This window comes from Ursus arctos, unplaced genomic scaffold, assembly GCF_023065955.2.
Source record: "Ursus arctos isolate Adak ecotype North America unplaced genomic scaffold, UrsArc2.0 scaffold_5, whole genome shotgun sequence".
NCBI classification, from domain to species: Eukaryota; Metazoa; Chordata; class Mammalia; order Carnivora; family Ursidae; genus Ursus; species Ursus arctos.
Window position 1 is genome coordinate 30054335 of NW_026623067.1, and position 23920 is coordinate 30078254.

At 36.0% G+C, this 23920-nt stretch overlaps 1 protein-coding gene across 8 annotated transcripts in view; it reads right to left on the minus strand.

Moving 5' to 3' along the window:
- The window catches only part of RAPGEF6 (Rap guanine nucleotide exchange factor 6), a 182431-nt gene that overhangs the window by 40039 nt on the left and 118472 nt on the right, over positions 1 to 23920 (minus strand). For all 8 annotated transcript variants that reach the window (XM_048220950.2, XM_026507900.4, XM_026507902.4 and 5 more), the window contains 5 exons: positions 21409 to 21517; positions 12328 to 12568; positions 5608 to 5765; positions 2550 to 2790; positions 160 to 543 (listed from right to left, as the gene is read on the minus strand). In XM_048220950.2, the coding sequence (XP_048076907.1) occupies positions 160 to 543; positions 2550 to 2790; positions 5608 to 5765; positions 12328 to 12568; positions 21409 to 21517 (1133 nt within the window). The remainder of the gene's footprint in view (positions 1 to 159; positions 544 to 2549; positions 2791 to 5607; positions 5766 to 12327; positions 12569 to 21408; positions 21518 to 23920) is intronic.

A 23920-nucleotide genomic window follows, 5' to 3' on the forward strand; every position in this document is an offset into this window, starting at 1 on the left:
CTGAGCCAAAGGCAGATGCTTAACTGACTGAGCCTCCCAGGTGCCCACTAAAAATACTGTAAAAGCCTATTAACTGGACTTTTCTTCTAGTCACTTAGCACCTACACAAAAAAATCAGCTTCATGTATAAACTATACACAAATATTTGTACAAACTTACCTTATTATTGCAAACATGGAATTGAAGTTCTTACATTCTCGACAGTGAAGTGCAATTTTAATAAAATGCTTAATAATCTTCATGCGTTTCAGCTGATTCGATTCAGTTAAAATCTCTGAGGCAACCCAGAATGTCTCCTGGTTAACAATGTCCTCAAACTCTTTCAAGTGAGTATTTCCTGTTTTGGAATCTAACTTAAAAAGGTCATCAATGTATTCAGTAGGCTCAATATTACGAAACAAATCAAAGTCCCTCATTGACAGCTGAGTGGCCACCTCAATGGTACTGAGCTGCAGCATGGACAGTTGGCTCTCCTTAACTAGTTCTTGAGCATCTTCATCTGAACATAAGGTTTCTGTTTCCATGTTATTTTTTAAATAATACCTAAAAGAAAAAAATTGTTTTTATAAGTGAATTCACATTTGTAAGGAACACTTTATGACTGCTGTCAAAATGTCATTATATGGTTAATAACATTTTGCCAAAAACATTAGAATATTCATTTAAAGTTGAAATGGAAAATTAACATTGTAAATGAGCAGACTTTAAAGAAGTTACCCTGTCACTCCACCATTTGACATCTATTACTTTAAAGAGTAAAAATAATGGTGATAATGCTGTGAACGTAATCATTTTATGAAACCACTCACACAATGCGTCAACAGCCGTGCGTGCATTCTTGAGGTTTAGCTCTCAGAGGCCTATATGAAGGCAGCTGAGGCAGAGCAGGTACTGTACCAGTATTTGTTCGTGGACAGCAAGAATGAACATCTGAATCAAGACTCCTTACACTTCTATTCAGAAGTTGTTCTTACACTCATTTTCTCCTTCATTTCTGAATTCCCAAGAGAAGCAAAGAGGAATAAAACCGATAAAGGAGGAAAAACCTCTGCACTAATGAGTTCTCCCTTGTGAATACAAAACCTCATTCCAGCAAATGGCACTGATCCGTAACCATAAAAAAGACCTTCATTTTCTTCTTTTTACATCAACAATTCACAACACTTAAAAGTTAAGGGACAAGTTTCACAGCTGGGCTGTATCTTGTATAGGGCTGGTGCTGGGGACAAAAAGGTAACATACTTGTCATCCGTGGCTTTCAGTTCATTCTTTTCTAATATACAACTTGATCGCAGCCTAAGTTTGTGTCCATCTATTTTTGACTATCAAGCAACCATACCTCGTTTTTTCTGTGTGTATGCTGTTCACATGACTCAAAGAACACTATAAATATGTTGAGACCCATTACACTAGTTAATAAAATTATATCTAACATTTATAGTGTGGGCTGACTCATTCATTCTTAAAACATTCCTACATGGTAGGTTCTATTATTATCATCCCCATTTTTTTAATGAGAAAAGTCAAGCAGAGAGAAACCAAGTAACTCACTCTGGTCACACAGCCAGAGCTGGAACTTACGAAGACTGCTGAGCGCTCTGGCTCCAAGGTTTATGCTCTTAAGCACTATGTATAGCTAACAAAGCAGATTTAACCCATTCTCTCTTACCGGTAACCATGAGGGGTAGTCATTTTAAGGTTTCTAAGGATCTTAAACTCTATATAGGAATTTAGGCTCGCTAAAAAAATTTTTCTCAGAGAAAACCACCAGAGTTAATAACAAGTGTACTATAAAAACAATCTTCTAGTTGATCAAATAATATCCAAAGCATATTTTTAAAAATTTTAAAACATTCTTGCATATTCACAGTAGTAAAACTACTTAGAAAAAGAACCGTAAAAATTACTCCTTCTTTTGCCCAAAGTACATTTTAGTCATACTAAAAACAAATTTGTAATTTAACACATACATCCTCAGATACATATAAAGATATGTATCATTTGGTTCCTCATTAAAAAATGGACTGGACTACACCAGTGGTTCTAAGAATTTGTTTTAACAGAAGGGCTAAAATATTTTAGCAAACTGTCCTCCCTTTCCTTCTCCCACTTTCGTGTAGTCCTTATGGGTGCTAACACTCTGAGATTCCATTTACATAATTATGGAGACAAAGCTGAAAAAAGAGAAATCCTACTTTTAGAGAAAATTCAGTGACCCTAAGGCATGATGTTTCTACTTAATATATCTTAATATATACTTAATATATTTACACACGATCTTCAAAAATACATCTAGATAAAGGGGATTAAGGGGTATAAAACCTTTCAGTTATATAATAACTCATGGAGATGAAAACTACAGCACAGGAAATATAGTCAATAATACTGTAATAACACTGTACGGTGACTACACTTTCCATGCTGACCACTGAGCAACACGGAACTATCGAACATGTTGTACACCTGAAACTAATACACCATTGTAGGTTAATTACACCACAATTTAAAAAAATCCAGAAATAAGTACATTCACTAATAAGCACATTCACCTTCCATTGAGCTGAATTCTATCAGCTAATTTGGAGAACTGGTCCGGAAGTCTTCTCTGTTTTATGACACCCTCAGGAGTAACAGAAACTTCACAGAGAGAGTATGTGTCGGACGCACCAGTCAAACCAAATTCATGAACAGCATGACAAACAACTTCTTTAGCTGTAGTGTCTTTACTGATGATAATGTAGCAACTTTGTTGATCTGCTTTGAAAACTCGTATAACTTGATCAGGAATATCTATATAAACACAAAAGTGTGCCTTGTTATTTTCAAGACAATTAAAATCTTCAAAAAGCAATTTACAACAAAAAGATCCCTCTGGACAGTGGTATATACCTATTTCAGGTTAATAGAAATCACTGTTGAATTTATTGATAAATGAATGTATCTACCCTTTCAGGTGACAAAATACTACTATATGTTCATAGAAAAACACACACAGAAAGATAAACATTATCATTTGGAAACCACAATATTTTTTATTTATTACAAACATTCTGATGTCATTAAATACTCTTTGACAAAATAATTTTTAAAAGAGGCATAGGACTCCCTAATATGTACGTTATATTTTTGTATTATCCAAACCTTTAATGACAGACATTTAGGCTGCACATCTTTTATAATAACACTGTGATGACTAATACCACCTTTCCCCCTCCCTGGTAGATAAACCTTTGCAGGCAATCTGATTATTTCCTCAGAGAGGATTTGCTGAATTAGAGGGAGGGTAGGCATATTTTTAAGGTTTTTGAAATATACTGCCAAAATATTCTCCAGAGAGATTGTAATATTTTATAATGCTAGAGTATAAAGAGAGCAATTTTAATCACATTCTTACCAAATTGTTCATTATATATATTTTTTTCATTTTGAAATCCCTATGCTTTTCCTCCCTCTAAAAATATGTCATTAACTTACATTTCGTTTCTTTGATTACTGGTGAGATTCGCTAGTTTAAGGAGTGATTAATATTCCTTCTTTTTAAAAATACTTTTTGATATTCTTTATGCTTTTTCTTACTGAATTACACTAGATAATAATGTTCACTCTACTATACAGTGGCACATGTTTTCCTATTTATTTAACACAGGAAAATTTAAGATATTCATGTGGTTAAACCTCAGTCTTGATCTTTGTGATTTCTGCTATTAGCAGACAAATCCTAATTCAAGATATGCAAAAGTACATAATGATATCTCCTTCCCTCATTCTACCTTGTTTTATTTTGTTACATTGCATTGGCTAAAACTTCCAAAACAATATTCAATACGAAGACCCTGGGCTAATTTTTTAACATTATTCAATATAAGTAAAAGTAATCTGACAGCATGAACACACAGTATATTTCCCAATATTTAATATTAATTAAATATTCTGAATATTAATATCTAATATTCACCTATTTTCTGATAATCATTGTTACAAAAATTTTGTCCTTTAAATTAGGAAAAATGTATTATTTGTGTTTTTCTGGTAAGGACTACAATTGGACTGGGAGATTTTGGTGGCTCAGTTAATTACATACGGTTTGTCTAGCACTATCTTATTAGCATTACATACATTATTAACTTTTAGAGATGAAGAAAAATCACAAATTTGTCTCAAAGCCATCTCAAGTACAATTCTGGCTAAAGGAAAGAAAAGACAAATGAAAGAGATGTGGCAAAAGATAATTTCATAGAATAAGGTACTACTCTGAGGCTCATGGCACAAAAAGAGACTCCCAAAACTGAAAGATTCAACTAAGCATATATGAATATGTGGAAAAGTCTTAAGTGTTCTAGGTCCACTGTCAAGTTGGTAGCAAAAGGCTTCATAAATTCAGTCAAGTCCCTTTCGTAAGATGTATGCACCAAACAGCCTTTCTTGATGTATGCAAATATTTGAGTCACCAAAAGCCTCTTGTTCATATTTCTTTGCAGTGAGTTAATCCTCAGGGTACTGATGACATCAGGTCTCTAAACCTACAAGGCTTAAGGTTAGACTGTTTTATGATCCATCCAAATCAGAGATGCTTCTCTACACTTGGCTAGAAAATGTTTTCAAGCAGAGGAAAATCCCAGTTTGTCAAGAGAAAGATAGTGGACAAAGGGTTTCATTATCCCCTTGAACTCTAGATAAAAAGGTCAAACAACTAACTATTGTTACCTGTACTGTTCCTATCCTCTTTACAAAAATAGGCCTCAGATGTCTGGAACTGGAACAGTTCACTAGGTCTTTGCCGGCAGGACTGGCTAACCTTGAGGGAAAGAGGAGATGCTCTGATCCCCTTCATTAATTTCTCCAGAGAAATTTATTCACAAAGACAGACTGGGAATTTGCACACATTTCATTTTCTCTTCTTTTACTTCCAAATACTATTAACATCATCTGGGAAGGAAATCAGACTTGTATATCTTGCTAAACAGTGTAAAAGAAAGTCATACTCTGTTAAAGCCATTTGTTTCCCATGAGAAGGCCAAACGGTTACATAATCACATCATGTAAGAGGGATCTGGACATCATGAATGGGTACCTCTAGAATAGATCTATAAAAGGGATTATCCAAATGGCACCTTATTACCTAAACCCTGATTAATTCCTAACAAAACAAATCTTTGTTCTAGAAAGAACACTGGTAGTCATGTAGAGAGAAGGACGTGGAAAATCACTGTTTCCAGAACATTACTAACACATTTCAGTACATCACAGAGGAAGTTAAGTGAGGCCACTGAGACTACAATATATTTCCTTATCCTTTTCCACATCCTGGATAAGTTGCTTCTTGACTGAGAAGCAGCATCCCTGCTTTCATTCCACTGCTCTAAGGGTTACCAGAAGACACCTAAACGTAATCTCTTCTCTATTTACTTCTATTTCATATTGGAGCAAGCACCATGCTAGCTTACACAAAAAGACACAATGTTCGCTTCAGATTTTTGCAGAAAGTCATAACCCTGACAAAAGAGAAGAGGGATTCAAGCAAATCTACTATTTGATACACAAGGCTCAACCACCTAATTTGTCACTTTGGTACCAATATGGCTATATGAAATCACAAACAAAAATTACCTGAAGGATTAGAAAAATCCAACATGCTGGTGGTAGGCTGCAGGAGATCAGGGCTACTGGATGAAAGTGTTCCAGGAATAGGCATTATAGCCAGACTGTGCCTGCAGTGTCTCGTTCCCACAATGCTGTCGTCTTGTGATTGGCTCAGGCCTCCGTCGCTTCAAAATAATGGCACAAAAAGTATTTGAGAATTCTTAATGGTAAACGTTTCTTTTCTCTGTACACTGAGGCATAATAACACCAATTCAAAGTGGTGACTTAAAAAATTATGTATTATTTATAGCAATTTAAAAATTTACGGCAATTAAAAAAAATAGGACAACTTTAATTATGAAGACACTCAAAATCTACTTACACTAAAAATTTAACTTATACATCTAAGTAATTCTACTACATCATAAGAAACAGTCATACTGAGTTTCTGTTGGTTTCGGTAGAGAAATTAAATCTGAATGTTCAGGGAGCCTTTAAGATCATCTAATTTTGGTGGACACTAATACATGTATCCAACAACATATAACCACACAACAGCAAAGTTTGCACTCTCAACATAATAGGCTGGTGATCTTCCAGGCAAAGGACAGAGTTGGGTCTAAACCCAAACCAAAAAACCAGCAGGCTGTAGAAAACAAAGGGGCCAGGTCCAAGTGACAAAATAAGAGAAGTCTTTAAACATATGAGCACTGCCCAACCTGAGAAGTGCCCCAACCAGTGATAATGCAGAAAGGATAACAGGAAGATGGAACATAGAAGAACAGTGAACACTGGATACATGTGACAAGCAGAAAGAAGATAAGAGAGGACCAAAATCAAAACAGAGGAAAAAGAATTTTACAGTCTCTTAAGTTTATTCTAAGGACACATTATTTCTTGTGTGATATCTTGAGTCTAATTATTTGGCTATTCCCTAGATGAGAACATCAAAACCACAGCAGAAAGCAAGTCATCTAAAGTTAATTCCCTTCAAAGGTTTCAAAAATATCAATTAAATGGCCATATTTAAGCAAATAAAACACCCCTCTTTTAAAATACTTCAAAGGTTGAGAAGCCAGGCCCCAACCCAGCAAGGATGTGGGACCTGGGATCCAATCTGTGGCTACCTGCCTGGCTCCAGAGGGTACAGAAACCTCCTAGACCTGTTTTCTAGGCTTCTGAGAAAGCACAGGATGAGCAGGGCCTGCCATAGTGCACCTGTACCTTCTCAGGCTCCAGAGAGGCTCTAGGCTTGAAGACTGGGAAAGGGGGAAGGGAGTGTCCTCCTCACCTGTTAAGTCAGCATAAGGCCTAACAAGGCCACCCTGACTCCACACCCCAGCATTTCATTCATTACAGATAATAGCTACATTACTGCCAAATGACCTTATAATAACATTGTGCACCTTTGAAAAGATTTATGGTTTTGAACAGCTTTTAATAACATTTGTTATATTTAAGTTATATTTAACAAGAAAAATACTTTAAAAGTATTACACAGGCAGCTCTAAATCCATCTAAGAGAAAAAATTTAAAAGAAACCTAACCCTGTCATTTAAATTTTAGATACCCAAAAGTCCTACAAAACATAGGATAAATGAAACAGCCCTATACAAACACAGGACAGCAATGAAAAAGATTTCCATTAGCATTAACGACCAAAACACCATTTATTTCTAAGGGTTAAATCAATCCTTTAGGTTAACATTAATTCTCATCTACGTTTTATTCAATGTAGTATTCTATCCAGTACCTGTTACACATACAGAGGTATCACAGAATACTCACCTTTACCATGGAATGGATTAAATGAGTGGTAGGGGATACATCCAGAATATGTTAGGAGTAAAAAATAGGACTTAGGCAAATCAGGAAACTATGCCAGATGAAGTGCAGAGGACAATTAAATAAATAGCTAAAGGACTGCTAACAGCCAGACAAGGAAGAGAGAGATAGGACAAGCAAGACCGCAGAGTTGTCAGGGAAAAGCATGAAGACATGGAAGGGAGCAAAAGTAAGTGTTTCAAGAGCCAGCTATGCATATAAACTTGGTTATTCGCTATGGACCCTGGTTATTAGCTTCTGGACCTTAGTTTCTTCTTCTAAAAATGTGACTATTTCTCCCCCAGGGCTGCCTTAAGGATTAAATTAGGTTATATAGGTGAATATTGTGGCACAGAGGAAAATACAATTCCAATTTTTAAGAAAACAGTAAAGTACTTTTACTAAAATTAAAATAGAGCAGTACAAACCTAGAAAGGACTTTAAGTAATTCGTACTGAAAAACAGAGAAGGCAGGGTGGAATCAACAGGCACTGTAGATACAGGAAGTATTCACCTGGGGAAAGAGGGCAGTCTAATCTGACAGAAATAAGGCTAAGGAAATACAGTATCTGATAAGGAATTTGTGCTTATGTTAAATTGGTTCCTTATAATCGGGTGTGTATTGCTAAAGATCAGAGCTAAATGTTTTAAGGTTAGGTATGAGAACAAAAGGAAGGCGGCTTTCACCGAAACTATACTTACAGCTTTGTAAGTAATCTACAACAATTTAAATTACAGGGAAAATAAATATTTTTAAATATAACAGGCTTTCTAATTTAATTGCTTTTTGAAAAAAAATCAGCCTGTTTTTGAGCACAGAGGGTCAAGTAACTGAATCCAAAGAAGCAAACTGTTAAAAAGGTTAGCCAGTCCTATTAATAATCACAGTAGAAGCAACTTTAACAATGCTAAAAAGTTTTAATTTTCTATTAAAGGGAACTGGCTTTATTAGTTGCAGTAAGATGGACTGCACTAGGGAGACTAAGAGAAGTGCATGAAACCCTGGAAGTCCTTATCTCTCTTACTGGTATTATTTAACATTACCTCTGCTTTTTAATAAGCAAAGACAGTACACTGTACAGATATAATAATGTAAAGCTGGTTACAGATTCATGGTAATTAAGGTGTGAGCATGTATAAATGAAAACTACACTAATGTTATGTACAACTCATGCTATGACATGAATGGAACAGTATCTAATTAGCAAAATATCCATGCTTTTTTGGAAGCTGAATTAATAAAGCCCATTTGCAAATAATTATGTCATTTCTTACCAAAACAGTCTCCTGAGAAGATGATGCAGTAACAGAAACAAGATAGTTTTGAAAAATTCCTCAATAATTCCCCAACACTAAATTTACTTAAAATAAAATTGCATTTTAGTTTCATATTATGAAACTAAAAAGGCTATGTAAATATCAATATGCAAATAAAAATAATTCCAGTATTAAAAGCAAACAAAGTATGCTGACAAACTATGGGGAGAAAAAATAATTTCTGATAAGCAAACAAGACAGTCTACTACTGGGACTGTTACAAAGAATAGTATGAAGCTGTTACTTAGGCAATTTGTGATTTAAAAAAAAGCAACTAAAAGCTGAGTGATTTAAAAAAGTAGGACATCAGATTTCCTAAATTGTGAAATATTCTCAAGTCAATAAATACCCATTGCTATGTCTTTCACAGTGGTTATTGAAAATGAGCCATTTTTTTCCACTTGTAATTTTCTGGATAATTCTTTCATTTTAAAATTATGTCATGGTTAGGGACTTTGGGAATTATGTATTCTTATCTCAACTATTTGTTCCTTCCTTCTTTTCATATTCTTTTGCCTGACAGATGTAGATACTCTTTCTTCCAGTATTTCTGACAACTCTTACAGAATGAATGCTGCAAAAGGCAGAGACTGAGCGCCCCTTCCAAAGAGCTTGCCACACAGGAGATACTCAGGATTGTGGAATTAAATTCATTGAAGTTTTTTTTCTCACTTAAAAAACATTCAAAGTAGAAAATTTTAAAAATACAGTCAACAAGCAAGGAAGACAAAATTATATATGAGACCACAGCCTAGAGAAAATCATAATCAACATTTTTCCTTCTAGTTATTTTTACAGTATATAGCACAATCTATTTAACCAATCCCTATAGCTGGCCATCTAGGGTATTTCCTATTTGTTTTATTACAGATAACACTACTAAGAGCATCTGTATATAAATTCTCACCTAATTATTAGAAATGGAATTACTGAGTCAAAATGTTTTTAAAACTCTCAATAAAAAAATGCCCAAATGCTTTATGGAAAGGTTGCATCATTTCATATTTCCACAGCAGCCTGAGCTATCTGTCTGATGTTATCAATTCGGGCCCTGAGTATTCTCTTGTCAATCTGTGATGAAACAAATGGTACCCTATTTTAAAAATAAATTGCATATCCTTGATTACTATTGATGCAGCACACATGATTCGTGTTCTCTGCCTATTTTTCCATTGCAGTTTTAGTAATTTTTTGTTTATCTATTAAAAGTTACCTGGAAGTCCCAAGAAATAGGACATACATTCATTCTTAAAACTGCTAAGCAACCAGTTTGACAAATCGGTTCTGCAAAAACAGCTCCAGCAAAAAACCTTTATGACCTCTACTAAAATAACTTTTATTTGGCATTTATATGGCTGAAATTATTGCATTTTACTTCACTGAAACATGTTTAGAAGAGATAGTTTAATATTAACTTCTGAAGTGTAGTATTTTATTAATGTTCGCATTCATAGCCAATAGTCTCCTAGTGGCACAAGAAACTCAATACATCAGTAAATGAAAAAAAAAATTCCCTTCTGAGTTAACTATTTCTACTAGATCTTTCATTTTAGGGGGTGCCAATAAAAGAAAAATGCTTGAAAATACTCAAATGACTGCTCCTGGCTTCATTAATTTCCATGCCTCCCACTGTAACCAAAGAGAGAATCCACATGGTAAAACCAATTCCCACTCCCTGAAGGAGATACTGTGGAGATGAGTTAGCTGCCTGTGTCACTTGAATATAGCTGGCTGGAATCTGACACTAGAAGCTAAAGTCAGTTGCAATCACTGTTCTCTGGTTCTAGAGTACACATGTCACAATTATGCCACTGTTCAATATGAAAACCAGTTTAAGAAGATATATGTATTTCACACCAAATCCACCAGGGTTTCCAGCAATGGAACTCAGGGCATTACCTCTTGAGAACTCCCTTTGAGAACTCTTTTCTGCCTTCTGGTCCTCCATTCATTTCCCTTTTGCTCACTACCTTCTTGCAGACTTCTGGTCATCCAAAACTGTTTGCCATCTTTACACTGTGAGCTAGCCCCACTTATATTCTCCTTAATGCTCATTTATGAGAATAAGACTTTTCTTACAGTGTTCGCTGTCCTTCTGCCATACTGCAGTATGCTCAATATTAAAAGAACTTTGGCTATTTTAAAGTTATCATTTTTATAAACTACTTGCCTCAAGGAGAGCAGTCACTAAGAAAAAATAAAGTAATAGACTTTGTAGAAATGAGTGACATTAAGAACAGAGCTCAGGCTGTGTCAATTCTCTGTAAGCAACCAAATTAAATGAAGAACAAATGTGCTTCCTGACTGGAAGTAAGAACTCAAAAAGAAGAACACTTTCTGATCAGGCAATCTTCAAGATCTTGAACTCTAAAAAAGTTGAGAGGTGACACTTACCTACTTCCAAGTTGCCTCCTCATTAGTGTCCTTGCTATTACTACTACACTGTGCTGCACTTTCAACCCCAAACCACCAAATACAACTAACAGAGCTTCTATGCTCCCTCCTATGACATGAAGTCTGTACCTATAGCATAACATTCAAAGTCCTTCATAACATAGCACTTACCTAACTCTCCTGCTTCATCTCTAGATGTACACACACAAACATACTCTACCTACCAAGCTTGTTCCTGCCTTTGTACAGATCAAAACATTAATCACTTTGTAATGTCTGCTTTCCCTTAGATCATCAAATCTTGGAGAACAAGATACTTGCTTTATCTTTGTACAGTCCTATATTTGGACACTGTGCCTAGTGTATAATAAGTGTGTGGAAAATAAAGGGTTCATGATATGAATTCCTTAGAGGTAGGGACTACCTCTTTTCAGCTCTATAACCATCACTGGGTAATAGTGCTAGGAACTATCAGAAGCCAAGTATTTTCTTTATGTTTTGCTTGAATATTTTTTCTTTCCTTCCTTTCTTCCTTTCTTCATTTCTTTCACTCATTCCCTATTTTAAATTATTCAACAGATATTGAGTGCTTACTATGTGCTAAGTACTGAACTTGATTAGAACTTTTGTGATTGCTTTAAGACATAGATAATGTAAAATAAACAGATATAATATAAGCTAGACTCTTTCCCAGTCGTGACACTTCAGTGAATTGATATCCTAAATATTTTACAGACCTCAATTTACATTTAAAATCTCAAAGATTCATTCAGTTTTGGTGACATCTCAATTTAGAAACAGAAACAGATTTCATTAAAAAGGTCATTTAGAATTCAGGAAGGAATAAATAGTGCACTAAGAGAAAGATGATTTAGAAGACAAAAAACTAGTATCAGCAAATGTATCCCCAAGATGTCCAAATTTATAGATCAAAGGACTGAAATTAGACCAAAAATACACAAGAAAAGATTGCATAAAATAAAATGGGCAGTCTTTCCTAAAAGTCAAAACAAAACTACTGGAAGATCATATACTCTAGCAGTGGTAATGTCACAGAAACGATGGAAAGATACTGAGATTTTTCTTATTTATGGATTAGAGATTTTATGTGTTGTTTGTATAAAAACCAAAATTGACCCCAAATTCCCTTCCCCCAAATAAAATTTCAGTCAATAGAAAAATATCTACATGATGGAGATTAGCATTACCTACCTAAACAGTTTTGGAGGTAAGATACTAAACCGTGTTTTATCCAAAATTTTCCTGATTTTGTTTCTTCCACCTGAAACAGTGTTTGCTTTTATTTTCTTATTTCCTTTCTCCTGTGATGTGTGTTCAATATCTCCTGGTACATCTTGGATTGAATGGCGATTACTTTTTTTTTCGGCAATTTTAGGAATATGAGGAATACCAGATTTTTCTTGTTCAGTCCTACTAAGTAACTCTTTGAACACTGTGGAAATAAATAAATAAACTTGTCATTTCTTTTCTTCTCATTAGCAAGATTTTATAGGAACAACAAATGTGAAAGATAAACAGTCACTTCTATTACTTGGCCTTTCAGTCTCATTCATTAAACATTATAAAGTTTATACCCATCCTCCATCAGCCATATATACTGATCTCTTCAGTTTTTTTAAGATTTTAAGTAATCTCTATACCCAGCCCAACCCAGTGGGGTTCAAACCCATTACCCTGAGATCAAGAGTCACATGCTCTACCAAATGAGTCAGCCAGGCACCCCCAAGAAAAATTCCATTTTTTTTAAAGGAGGCTTTATGTTCAGCTTGGGGTTCAAACTCATGACCCTGAGATTAAAAGTCGCATGCTCTACCAAGTGAGCCAGCGAGGTACCCCTCTCTTCAGTTTTTATAACTAACCATACTTCTGACATCATTGTCCAAAAGTGGTAAAAGTAAGTCACTGACAAAAACGGAACGGAAGTACAGACAGCATGTTTGTAAAGTCCAGGGCTTCCTATTTAGCAATAATTGCTATGTAATAATAATAAGCAATATAACTGCTAATCAACTCAGATTTTATAAAAACAAGTATTTAGATTTTATTATTTACATATTCTTCCTTATCAAAATATATATTATTCAAGATGAGCTAAAAGTACTGCAGTCAGGCTCAGTTTTGTAAAATTTCGCCAATTAAAAAAAAAAAAGTTTGGCTGGACCAGAAATAAACAGTACTAAATTTAATAATAAATGACAAGTTCTTCAAGATCACATTTATGAGAATTCTGTCACTGCTTACTCAACTAAGAAACATTCACTACAGTGGTTTGAAGGAAACAACCAATCATTCTTCGGTAACTTCGTGTTAATGCGAAGTTTGATGAGTTATTTCATTCGAAGAATTGACTGTCTCACAATCTCTGCCTAGATCAGATTTTTCATCTTGTGAGAAGGGCTATACCTCCTTGGGATCAGGTGAAAAAAAAAGACTATAATCTGTGTAAGACTACGTATCTAGTAACTACATACTAGTTACTTTTAGTAACTATATAATTAGTGATTAGTGTCACCTTTTCCAGTTAGGATAACCTATGTTACCTACGTTTCATTAACTAATATCATGATATCATGAAAATATTTTTTGGTTGCTTTAAATATGTATTCTTAAATAAGACAAATCAACTACTGGAGGGAAAAAATAAAACTAAAAAGAAAATGCTAACATAGAAGGTAACCTTCCTAAAAACTCATGGTGTCTGGGAGGGTCTGAACCAAAGAAAAATGAAGCTACATATTCCTGAATATGCAGGTCTTCAGACGCTATAGCTTTGAGTAGTACTACTTGGTACCTTTATAGAAGAAAAGCTGTAAATTGTATAAATGTGCCCACTGAAAACAGAGAACTGTGATCGTTTTTGTTATTTTGGGGATAACTCAACATCAACATCGTTTCCTTCAACATCAAAGGAGTTACAAGGAAGATTCCAAAAGACAAAGACTTAAAAAATGATGCATTACAACATAAAATAGCTTGGTATTCAGTTGTGAAAGTGGTACCATCTCGAAAGTTTCAACCAGGATGACATATTACCAAAGCATATTGAAAGTTTATAAAAAGCACATTTTCTGCCTTCAAAATAATGGAAATCTTTAGGAGTCACCTTTTAAAGATATTTTGCTTGATTAAAAAGCAATAAATTCCCTTTAGTTTCCTTTGAAAATTATGCTTTATTTTAAGCCGTGTGATAAAGGTAAAAATGCCTTTTTGAGCTAAAATCGATATGCATTCATGCAAAGAAAAATTTACTGACCTACAAACATGTCAGGCACTATACCAAATGTCTGCAGATTCCCCGTTGTGGAACAGTAAATTTAAGATACATGGTACAGAAGGAACGTAAGTCAAGGGATAGCAAGAAAGGGAAAATCCTCCCTAATTAAGTCACTGTCTAAGAGAAGTTCAGTAAGGTGTAAGTAGATTTTAACTAGGCAAAAAGAAGGGAAGGAGGAATGATGCTAGGTAGAGGAAATCTCAAGTTCCAAGTCCCTGTCTTAAAAGGAAACTTAAAGAAAATTAAGATCACTAGGGAACAAGGTAGACAAGGGGCCTAAAAATGCTATGGTGAGGTGCCTGAATTTTTTGTGAAGAGCAACAGGGAATCTTTAAATAGGCCGCAGATATTCCTGCCTGCGGTGTGTACTTAAGGCAACTCAAGAGTGTACGAAGAAGTTTATATCCTCACCGGACTTGCGTAGTTATAAATAAAGCTGTAGAGATTTTGATTTATAGATGAAGAGAAAAATAGTGAATTTTAAAAATTAGTTAAGGTTCAGGACAAAAATTAATAGAAGGTGAGCAAACGTAATTACAATGCCATTAAAGAGCAATATTAAATAGATGAATCAGAAATGAAGGTGCCAAAGAATCATAAATTTGATTACATAAAGAGTAAAAATTTCTCAGTCTCTACATATACGTATGTACGTTTAAACACACACATAAACACACCACAAGCAAGCAAAGTCAAAAGACAACTTGGGGAAATATTTGCAATCCTTAAGACTAAAAAGATATTGTCCTTTTTTATAACACATTCGAACAAATCAATAAAAAACAAGAAACTCAATATAAAAATGGAAAATGAAAAGACTTTGTGAAAAAGAAATGTTAACATGTAAAAAAGGTACTGAACTTCCCTCATCATTAAATAATGTCCATCAATAACCATAAAGTTGATTATACCCACTGCAGAGGCATTCTTATACAATGGTAAATAAAAGCGTATGTAGATTGGGATATACTTTTGGAAAGTCAAAGTGCAGTATTGTCAAAATTAATTCCACCATGAGAAATTTACCTTACAAGTATATCTACATAAGCATAAAAGTACAAAGGATTTTTATTTCAACACTATAAAATAGCAAAAATTGGAAACAACCTAAAACGCCCATCAATATGACATTAGCTCAACAGATTATAATACTGCAATAGATTTCTATTCAACAATTACGCAAGAAATATATCTGTATCAACTCCTGTGCAAAGATCCAGAATACTGTACACAGCAGGGTCCACTGTATACCTTTCTTTAATGTTTTAATTTTCAAAACATACACATGTATTACTTTTATTAAAACATTAAAATGCTAATAATTAATTATCTGAGTGGTGAGATTTTCAAACATGTTACAAAGCTGTGAAAGCGAAGAGGAACAGATGAGCTAAAATTCCACGGCAAGAAGATGGTAAACTGAGACTCCCTGCTCTTTTCTTCTCTAAACACGAAGTGGCAATTAGGTAGAGGGACTCTACTAGAGGAAAAATAATTTTTAACGGCTTCGAGTACTGGCATAAACCTGGAATAAAAAGAAGTCCCAAAGCAGAGCTGCCTTCCTCCATGGGAGGTATCTACTCTCAGGACAATGCAGAAGGCTGGGGACTTGTTGGAAATTCCGTACAGTCTCACGGTACTTAGGAGACAAAGTCACACAACAGAGATGATGTGCAACAAACACATTACATATTTAACTGCTTGGAGAGGGAGGCTCAGGAGCAAAGCTCACAATCTCTGAAGGGCTGAACTTAAAAAAAGACAAAAAGCCACAAGACTCTGAACCAAAAGCCATGCCTTAGGTAGAGATTGGGGGTGAGGGTACGAGGACAAGGCTGACAAAGCAGAGTACAATTTCCCACAATCTCTCTGTACTCAAGGACAAAGTTCCATTAGAAAAGGGGCCTGCCTGCATCAAGCACATGACAAACCTCACTCTCAGTCTGAAACATGGGTACATTTTAAGTAATTTTGTAACTGAGCCTCACCCAGCCCAATTCCCCTTACCTCATTGCTTAACCAGAGGAAATGGCAAATCCTTTCTATGAAAAAATATTAATTTCCCTACTTGCTTAGGTTTCTTTATATACTAAGCATAGCATACCAAAAAAACATTGTAAGACACACAAAGTAAGACACAACGATAACCAGGAAGCCAAGGGGGGGGGGGGTTGCAGAAAATAAAAACCCAAATTTTGGAATTAACACCCAAGAGTTTTGTAATTACCATTATAAATAAATTTAAAATATACCGGGAAGAGATAAAATGGATGAAAACACGGTGCAACAGAGAACTGGAATTTATAAAAGAGATTCAAATGGGAATTCTAGAACTAAAAAATTAATTATCTAAAATTAAGCTCTCTGCATGTGTTCAACAGCAGACTGGATACAGAAGAAAATAGGAAGACTGCTTAAATGCAGGTCATTAGAAATATCCAAACTGAAGCACAAGTAGGGGAAAAGATAGAACAGAACAGACTCTAAGAGATGCATGGGACACAGATCTTTTAACACATAAGGAAATGATCTCTCACATGGAAAGAAGACAGAAGAGCAAGGACAATATCTCAAGTCATAATGGCCATTAAATTTCTCAAAGTGATGAGACATCAATGCACAAATTCAAAAGTTCCACAAAGCCCAAACTAAATACGAAGAGACCTGTACTAAGGGATCCTTGTAATAGTTAAAATTGCTCTGAGTCCTGTTCATAAGAAATGGAAAATGTTGCTATCTTTGTTTAGCCTTCTGTGGGCTGTGGTTCCCATGTTCAGTTTTGAAAGCTTTGGAGTGCTATCTCCATCTGTCTGCTTTGTGCCACCACTCAGTCTGGGACCTGGGCAGAGGTCTACTGGCATGCCAGTTCTCCAAGTTTCTGGTATGCTAAGTAGGATCACATCCATGCACACACAACATGGAGGTGAGCCTGGGATCTCATTAACAACTTATGAGGTTGTCTCTTCCATCTCAGTTATCAACCTACTAATTTCCAGTTCCTCAGTTTACCTTTTCAGTCCTCTAGAAATAAACTAATGAAGTGCCCACTGTAGCACTTTAGGGGCCAAGTAAGAGGACAGAGAGAGTGTGGGAAAACAACAATGAAGGTGGCCTTGCCTTCTTGGAGCCACAGCTCAATACTTAAGGGTGAAGAAGGTTCCCCTCTCAGAATTTTGCCTTGTGCAGCCTTGTGTTGCAGGCTACTGTCAATGCTACTGGATTACTTGGAGGCTGAGGCCTGACAGAGTGCAGAAAAGAAGAGGGGGGGGAAAAACTGTGGGAATTCCCTTTCTCACTCCTCAAATCAGCTTTCTTGCCAGCTCAGGGGATACTGGAGTGAAAAAAAAAAATCAATTCACTACTGGTAGTGGGACTTTGAACTTTCCGAGTTCTTCAATGGGCCGATCACGATTCTGGCCAGGTTTTATTGTTGAGCTTAGTGGCAAATAAAAGGGGGCATGTGTTTTACTCCATCTCACCTGGAAATGGCACCCTTAATTTGATTTTTAACTTCACAGATGTAAGATAGTTACCTCATAGTCTGTGTTTGATATTCTGGAGCTCCTCTGGTTTTGTTTCTGTTGGCTGTGGATTACACTGACTTCTAAGAGAGCCTCACAATCTTTGATTCTTTGCTTGACTCTATACTTGAAAAATTATTTTTACAAATAAGAGGTTACTGCTAGAATTTTCAGAAGAGTATTTATATGTTCTTTTATGTTCTTTTGCCAGGCCCCCAAGGTCCGGGGCTACAGCCAGGGCCAAAACTTGAAGTCCTTCCGAGTTGCTTAGAGCACAACCCTCATCCACTTCAAAGTTAGCCATTCAAGGTCTCAATGCTCAATAAAGGCCGTTAGTGAGAGTGGTCTGGCCCTGGTGGGCTCTCTAAACTAAAAACCTGTGATTTTTATCCAGCAGTTCCTCTTCTCAGCTACAATCTAAGACTGAAAATGTCCATGGAGAAAAAAAGATCTTTTTGGGATACAGTTTCGGTAGGGGGGAAAAGATGTGACATGCAGACTTTGTGCTCCTAGCAACTGCAGGATTCCAACTCTTTAGCCTTTTCCTGGGAGTCTATTGCCCAAAAATGCTGTTTCTCCGGTGCTTTTCCGTACTGGTCAATGTCCCACAGCACATACGGCTCCAGTTCACCTCTTTCTGGTCTGATCTCTGTTCTTTGTCAGACAGTTCTTAGCTCTCATTCTGAATTTTTATGCTTCTTTGTAGCTACTTTTATATTTAGTCTAACTTTTCTGGTTGTTCTAAGTCAACACTGGAAACAGAATGTTAAAACAAGTTTAATTCAGTTTGCACAGATTTTAGGTGGACCTTTGAATTAGAAGAGTCCCATCCTTCTTTCATTCTTGGATACTCTATTACTGTTGCATCAATACTTTATTCTCCACATTTTCTTTTAGATTTCCTGGAATAAAAGGCTCAATGCTATTTGTTGTTGTTGTTGTTCTACAGTCTGGGAGATTTCCTCAACTTTATTACCTACTCCCTCTACTGAATGTTTTTGTCTTTGCTACCATGTTTTAAGTTACTCTGAGTTCTTTCTTTCTCAGTGACTGTTCCTTTTTTCCTAATGCCCTGTTCTTGTTTTAAGAGATGAATTTTTAAATCTCTCTGAGCACAGTTCTAGAAATGTTTTTCCTCTTTTCCTTAACTATTTTCTCCAGAATCCCTAAGCTTACTTATTAGGTTCCTCACCATGCCTCCTCAACGATACTGGTTCTCCTATTCCTGGCCATCAGTTTTATTTAACACAAAATGACCAAATATGGTTTGCTCTGGTATCATCTAAACAAATCTGTCTTCTGGTCAGTTTTCCTATTTGTAGGTATGTCTTTTCTTTTTTTCATTTATTTGAGAGAGCGAGAGCGTGCATGCACGCACGCGTGCACACACACGAGTAGAGGAAGCGGCAGAGGAAAGCAAGAAGCACGCTCCCCACTGAGCAAGGAGCCTGATGCGGGACTTGATCCCAGGACCCCAGGATCATGACCTGAGCCAAAGGCAGATGCTTAACCAACTGAGGCACCCAGGCGCCTCTCCTATTTGTAGGTATTCTGACTGTGAGTTCTATACAGGACTACCTAACTGGGCAACTTTTCTTCACCATAATGCCAGAGTTACTAGAGCTTTTTTCCAGGTGTGACAGACATCTAGACTAAAATGCTCCATATCTACAAATGTTTTATTAATATTCCTTCGAGATACTCTTAGGTGTTTTGTTTGGACAAAAGTCACCGACCATACTCTGCCTAGGATAAGGAACGAGGTGGTGAGGACACAGGCCCCTTTTGTAGTATCACATAATGCCTGCCCTCTGCCACATCCAATCTAGAGTTCTGCTGGGCAATTGTTTCTCACCACTCAAGGAGTTCTAAGGTGGTGGCTTCCCTGACTTTTACATCCTTCAGATCTCCTTTTTCTGTCTTCCAGGGGTCATGGTATTAACCATCAAATTTACTATTTCTATATTTTTATACATAAAAGTTTTTTTTTTTTTAAAGATTTTATTTATTTATTCGACAGAGACAGAGACAGCCAGCGAGAGAGGGAACACAAGCAGGGGGAGTGGGAGAGGAAGAAGCAGGCTCATAGTGGAGGAGCCCGATGTGGGGCTCGATCCCATAACGCCGGGATCACGCCCTGAGCCGAAGGCAGACGCTTAACCGCTGTGCCACCCAGGCGCCCCTATACATAAAAGTTTTTGATACCTGTTAGTAATTACTATGTGATGGCACAAAAAGTTAAAGTGTTTGATCCGTGTAAGAACCTTATGAAATACAGCCGGAGAAAGTCAAGCTTGGAGAATCATTTGCTCTAAGTGACAGAGCAAGCTCTGCTTTCTTATTTTACAATATCAGAATCTTTTTAATTTAACCCACAGGTTTTGTTTCTAGAAAGTAGTTCAAACTCAGGAAATCCAGAAACTGGGAAGGCTTACTTATTTTACACTAAAAAATATAATATTAGGAAATTGCAAATAGACAGTTATGTATCAGATTTAACAGGACATAATTCAGTAGAAAGGACGCAAGTGAAAAGAGGAAAAATAGCAAGTGTTTCATTTTTCACTATGACTAAGTGCAGTGTAAGGAGGAGTCAAAGTGAAAAAATAAAACACACTTCCTCTTCCGTAGGCACAGCTTTTAAATTCAACTCCTAGTTTTCAAAATGCAACCCAAATGACTTAGAGGAATTTTTCCCCCCTACTTCATAAAGACTCTTAAATTTTCTTTGATAATTTTCAAATTATGATGTTGTTTTTATTGTTGCCCTTTTCAGAATTTCAGAGAATATCCTCTGGTATCTAATGAAACCAAGTTACAGTAAGTCTTCTCTAAAAGAAAAAAAAATGCAAGTACAAGCTTAGTCTTTGCTTCATTCAAACAGAAGCATGATCAAAACACGCTGCGGACACAGTAATCGGCATTTTTACATAGAAAGGTAGAGAACACTGTTATTAAAAAGCTGGAATTCACTGATCGTTTTATTTTCATGAAACAGCTAATCTAGCATTCACATTATTTCAGAAAGGCAGTTAAACTTAAGCAGTACTATGATGTGCACATTAGCAGGGGGAATAAACGCCTATGACTTTTATGCTTCATTCAGATCATTCTAAGTTTCACTCAGTGCCTCCCAGCAAAGTATAGTACATAATACCTCCTCAGCAGACATTTCATAAACGACTAACTAAACATACTTGCATGCCTATTTTAAATCTTACTTCTAAGACACCAAAATAATACAAAAAATGAAAAATGAAAATTCTAGAATACACAGTGTCATATCTCAACACTAAGGAATCAAAAAATTTTCAAAGAGCTCAGAGAGAATATGTATTTTTTACTTTTTTTTTTTTTACTATTTTACTAATTTACTATTTTAATTTTACTTTTCTTTTCATTGTAGTACTTTTTCTCTTTTTTATTACCAAACAAAACCAAAAAACAAAAAGCCTCAGTTTTTACAACAAAACTCACCAAAAATGTTGGTCTTCACGGTAAGTGCAAGATGCGTATTATTCCTTAAAATTTCAAGGGCCTTCACAAATGTAATATTCTCAAAGTTTTGTCCATTTACTTCCATTATCTTGAGAAAAGCAGTTGTAAAATATAAATTAAGACAAAAACAATATTAGTTCTGCAACCTTAAGTTTAATGGTGAAAAAAAGTAAACTTGAACAAAACGCACCCATATGTGAACAATGGTTATCTCTGTGAGAAGTGAAGCTACCTCTTCTTTTCTTTTCTATTGTATTTCCCCCAATATCTACTAAAAACATTTTTTGAACATTCTTTCCCTCTGAGATCGTATCAAAGACATTTAAAAAAAAAACCACAGCCTGGTTTATATATGAAGGAAAAATCTAAATCATGTCAGATCAGATGATAAAAATTAGTGCCTGTGTATATATGTGCAAATTTTATTGAAATTTTCTAAATGCAAATGTATTGCATTTAAGAGATAACTCATTCAAAAGTGATACTCTGAATACATCTAGTATCATTTCTTGACAATGAATGAACCAGCAAGTCAAGCAACAAGCACCACTGTGATGGGTTCTTCCACGTGACACGGCTCAACCTTCACAGCAGGGATCCCCAAACTCAGCTGTACCTCAAAACCACATAGAAAGTTTTCTTAAAACATACTAATTCTAACAAAAAAGGATAGAGATAAACATAATGAGAGAAAAAAAAAAGTAGCATAGAGGACAGGTGTCAGGGATTGACACAATCATTCTAAAAGGATAAAAGACTGAAAGGCAAAATATTATGAAAAGAAAAAAAAATCACAGAAGTAAAATTCAAAGTTGAAAAAAGTCTTGAGTCTACATACTGAACTGGCTCAATACCATGCAAAGATAGTAAAGAGAACTAACACAGCCCAATGAAAATTTTGAATCCCAAGGACAGAGAACAAAGACTCTGTAAACATCACCGTGTAGTAGTGGGTAGTGGGACAAACAGAGAGCTAGAAAAGAAAAATAAAGACTGGTTTGGACTTCTCTCTCTCTCTTTTTTTTTAAGATTTTTATTTACTTATTTGACAGAGACACAGCCAGCAAGAGAGGGAACACAAGCAGGGGGAGTGGGAGAGGAAGAAGCAGGCTCCCCAGCAGAGCAGGGAGCCCGATGCGGGGCTGGATCCCAGGACCCCGGGATCACGCCCTGGGCTAAAGGCAGACACCCAATGACTGAGCCACCCAGGCGCCCCATGGTTTGGACTTCTCTTGGGCTATGCTAAGGTCATGTGACACTTTTCTGTAACATCAAAGTTCTGAGGGAAAAACAACAATGACCAAAGAATCTTATACTCCACTGAACAAGAGCATTATCAGACATGCAAGGACACATAAAACTATAGCACCTATTGGCCCTTTTTGAGAAAAGTACTAGAAAAGGTACCAGGAGTACTAGAAGACAACTGTGAAATGAATCACAATAATGGAGATACAGGGCATAGATGAAATGGAGGTGATCAATGAAATCAGTAAGACAGGTATAAATGTCTACATCGTTATTAGTGATAAACTCACGAAACTTAATGCAAATGTCAAAAGTATTCTTAAAAGAAGATAAACGACGTTAAATATGACTTAGTAGCTAGATATAAAATTTCAGATAATTTTAATAATAACTGGGAAGACTGAGGGAAGAAGTAAAAAGCTGATCAATTTTCTCTCAAGAATGAAATCATTTGATTTTATTGGTTTTCTTTTTCTGTGAAGAATGAGATGCTCAAATGTGTTTAAAATAAAATACTAGAACAATAAATACACTGACTCCAGAATTCTAGCTACGAGATATTCTTAATGACTAGAGTGGGGTTAGACCCAGAAATATCTATGTTTAAAAAGTTCCCTTAGGAGAAGAAGGGAATCATTATAACACTAAATCAGCTTCCTAACCCTTTGATATGTGGGCTGGATAACTCTTTATTGTGGGGGATGCGCTGTTGCAGCACGTTGTAGGTTGCTCAGCAGCATCCTTGGCCTCTTATCCACTAGATGCTAGTAGCAACCCCCAGGTCATGAGAATCAAAAATATCTCCAAACATGCCAAATGTCTCCTGAGGGAGAAAATCACTCCTAGTTGAGAGCCCCCGCTCTGCAGTGTAGAACTTTTTATAATGTGAATGCATTCACTATTTTAAAAGGAAAGTGCATTAGTATGATTCAGTTAAAAGTAAAATAAAGCTACATCCTAAATGAATAATTGAACTAGTAGAATTTTAGAAAGGGAAAACATAACCTTCCCAAGTGATTCACCTGAATTTGAAAAACTACTCTTCGGTGTGCATGAGAATCACCTAGAGAGCTCTGTTAAAAATACAGATTCCTTGGGGCGCCTGGGTGGCACAGCGGTTAAGCGCCTGCCTTCGGCTCAGGGCATGATCCCGGCGTTCTGGGATCGAGCCCCACATCAGGCTCCTCCACTGGGAGACTGCTTCTTCCTCTCCCACTCCCCCTGCTTGTGTTCCCTCTCTCGC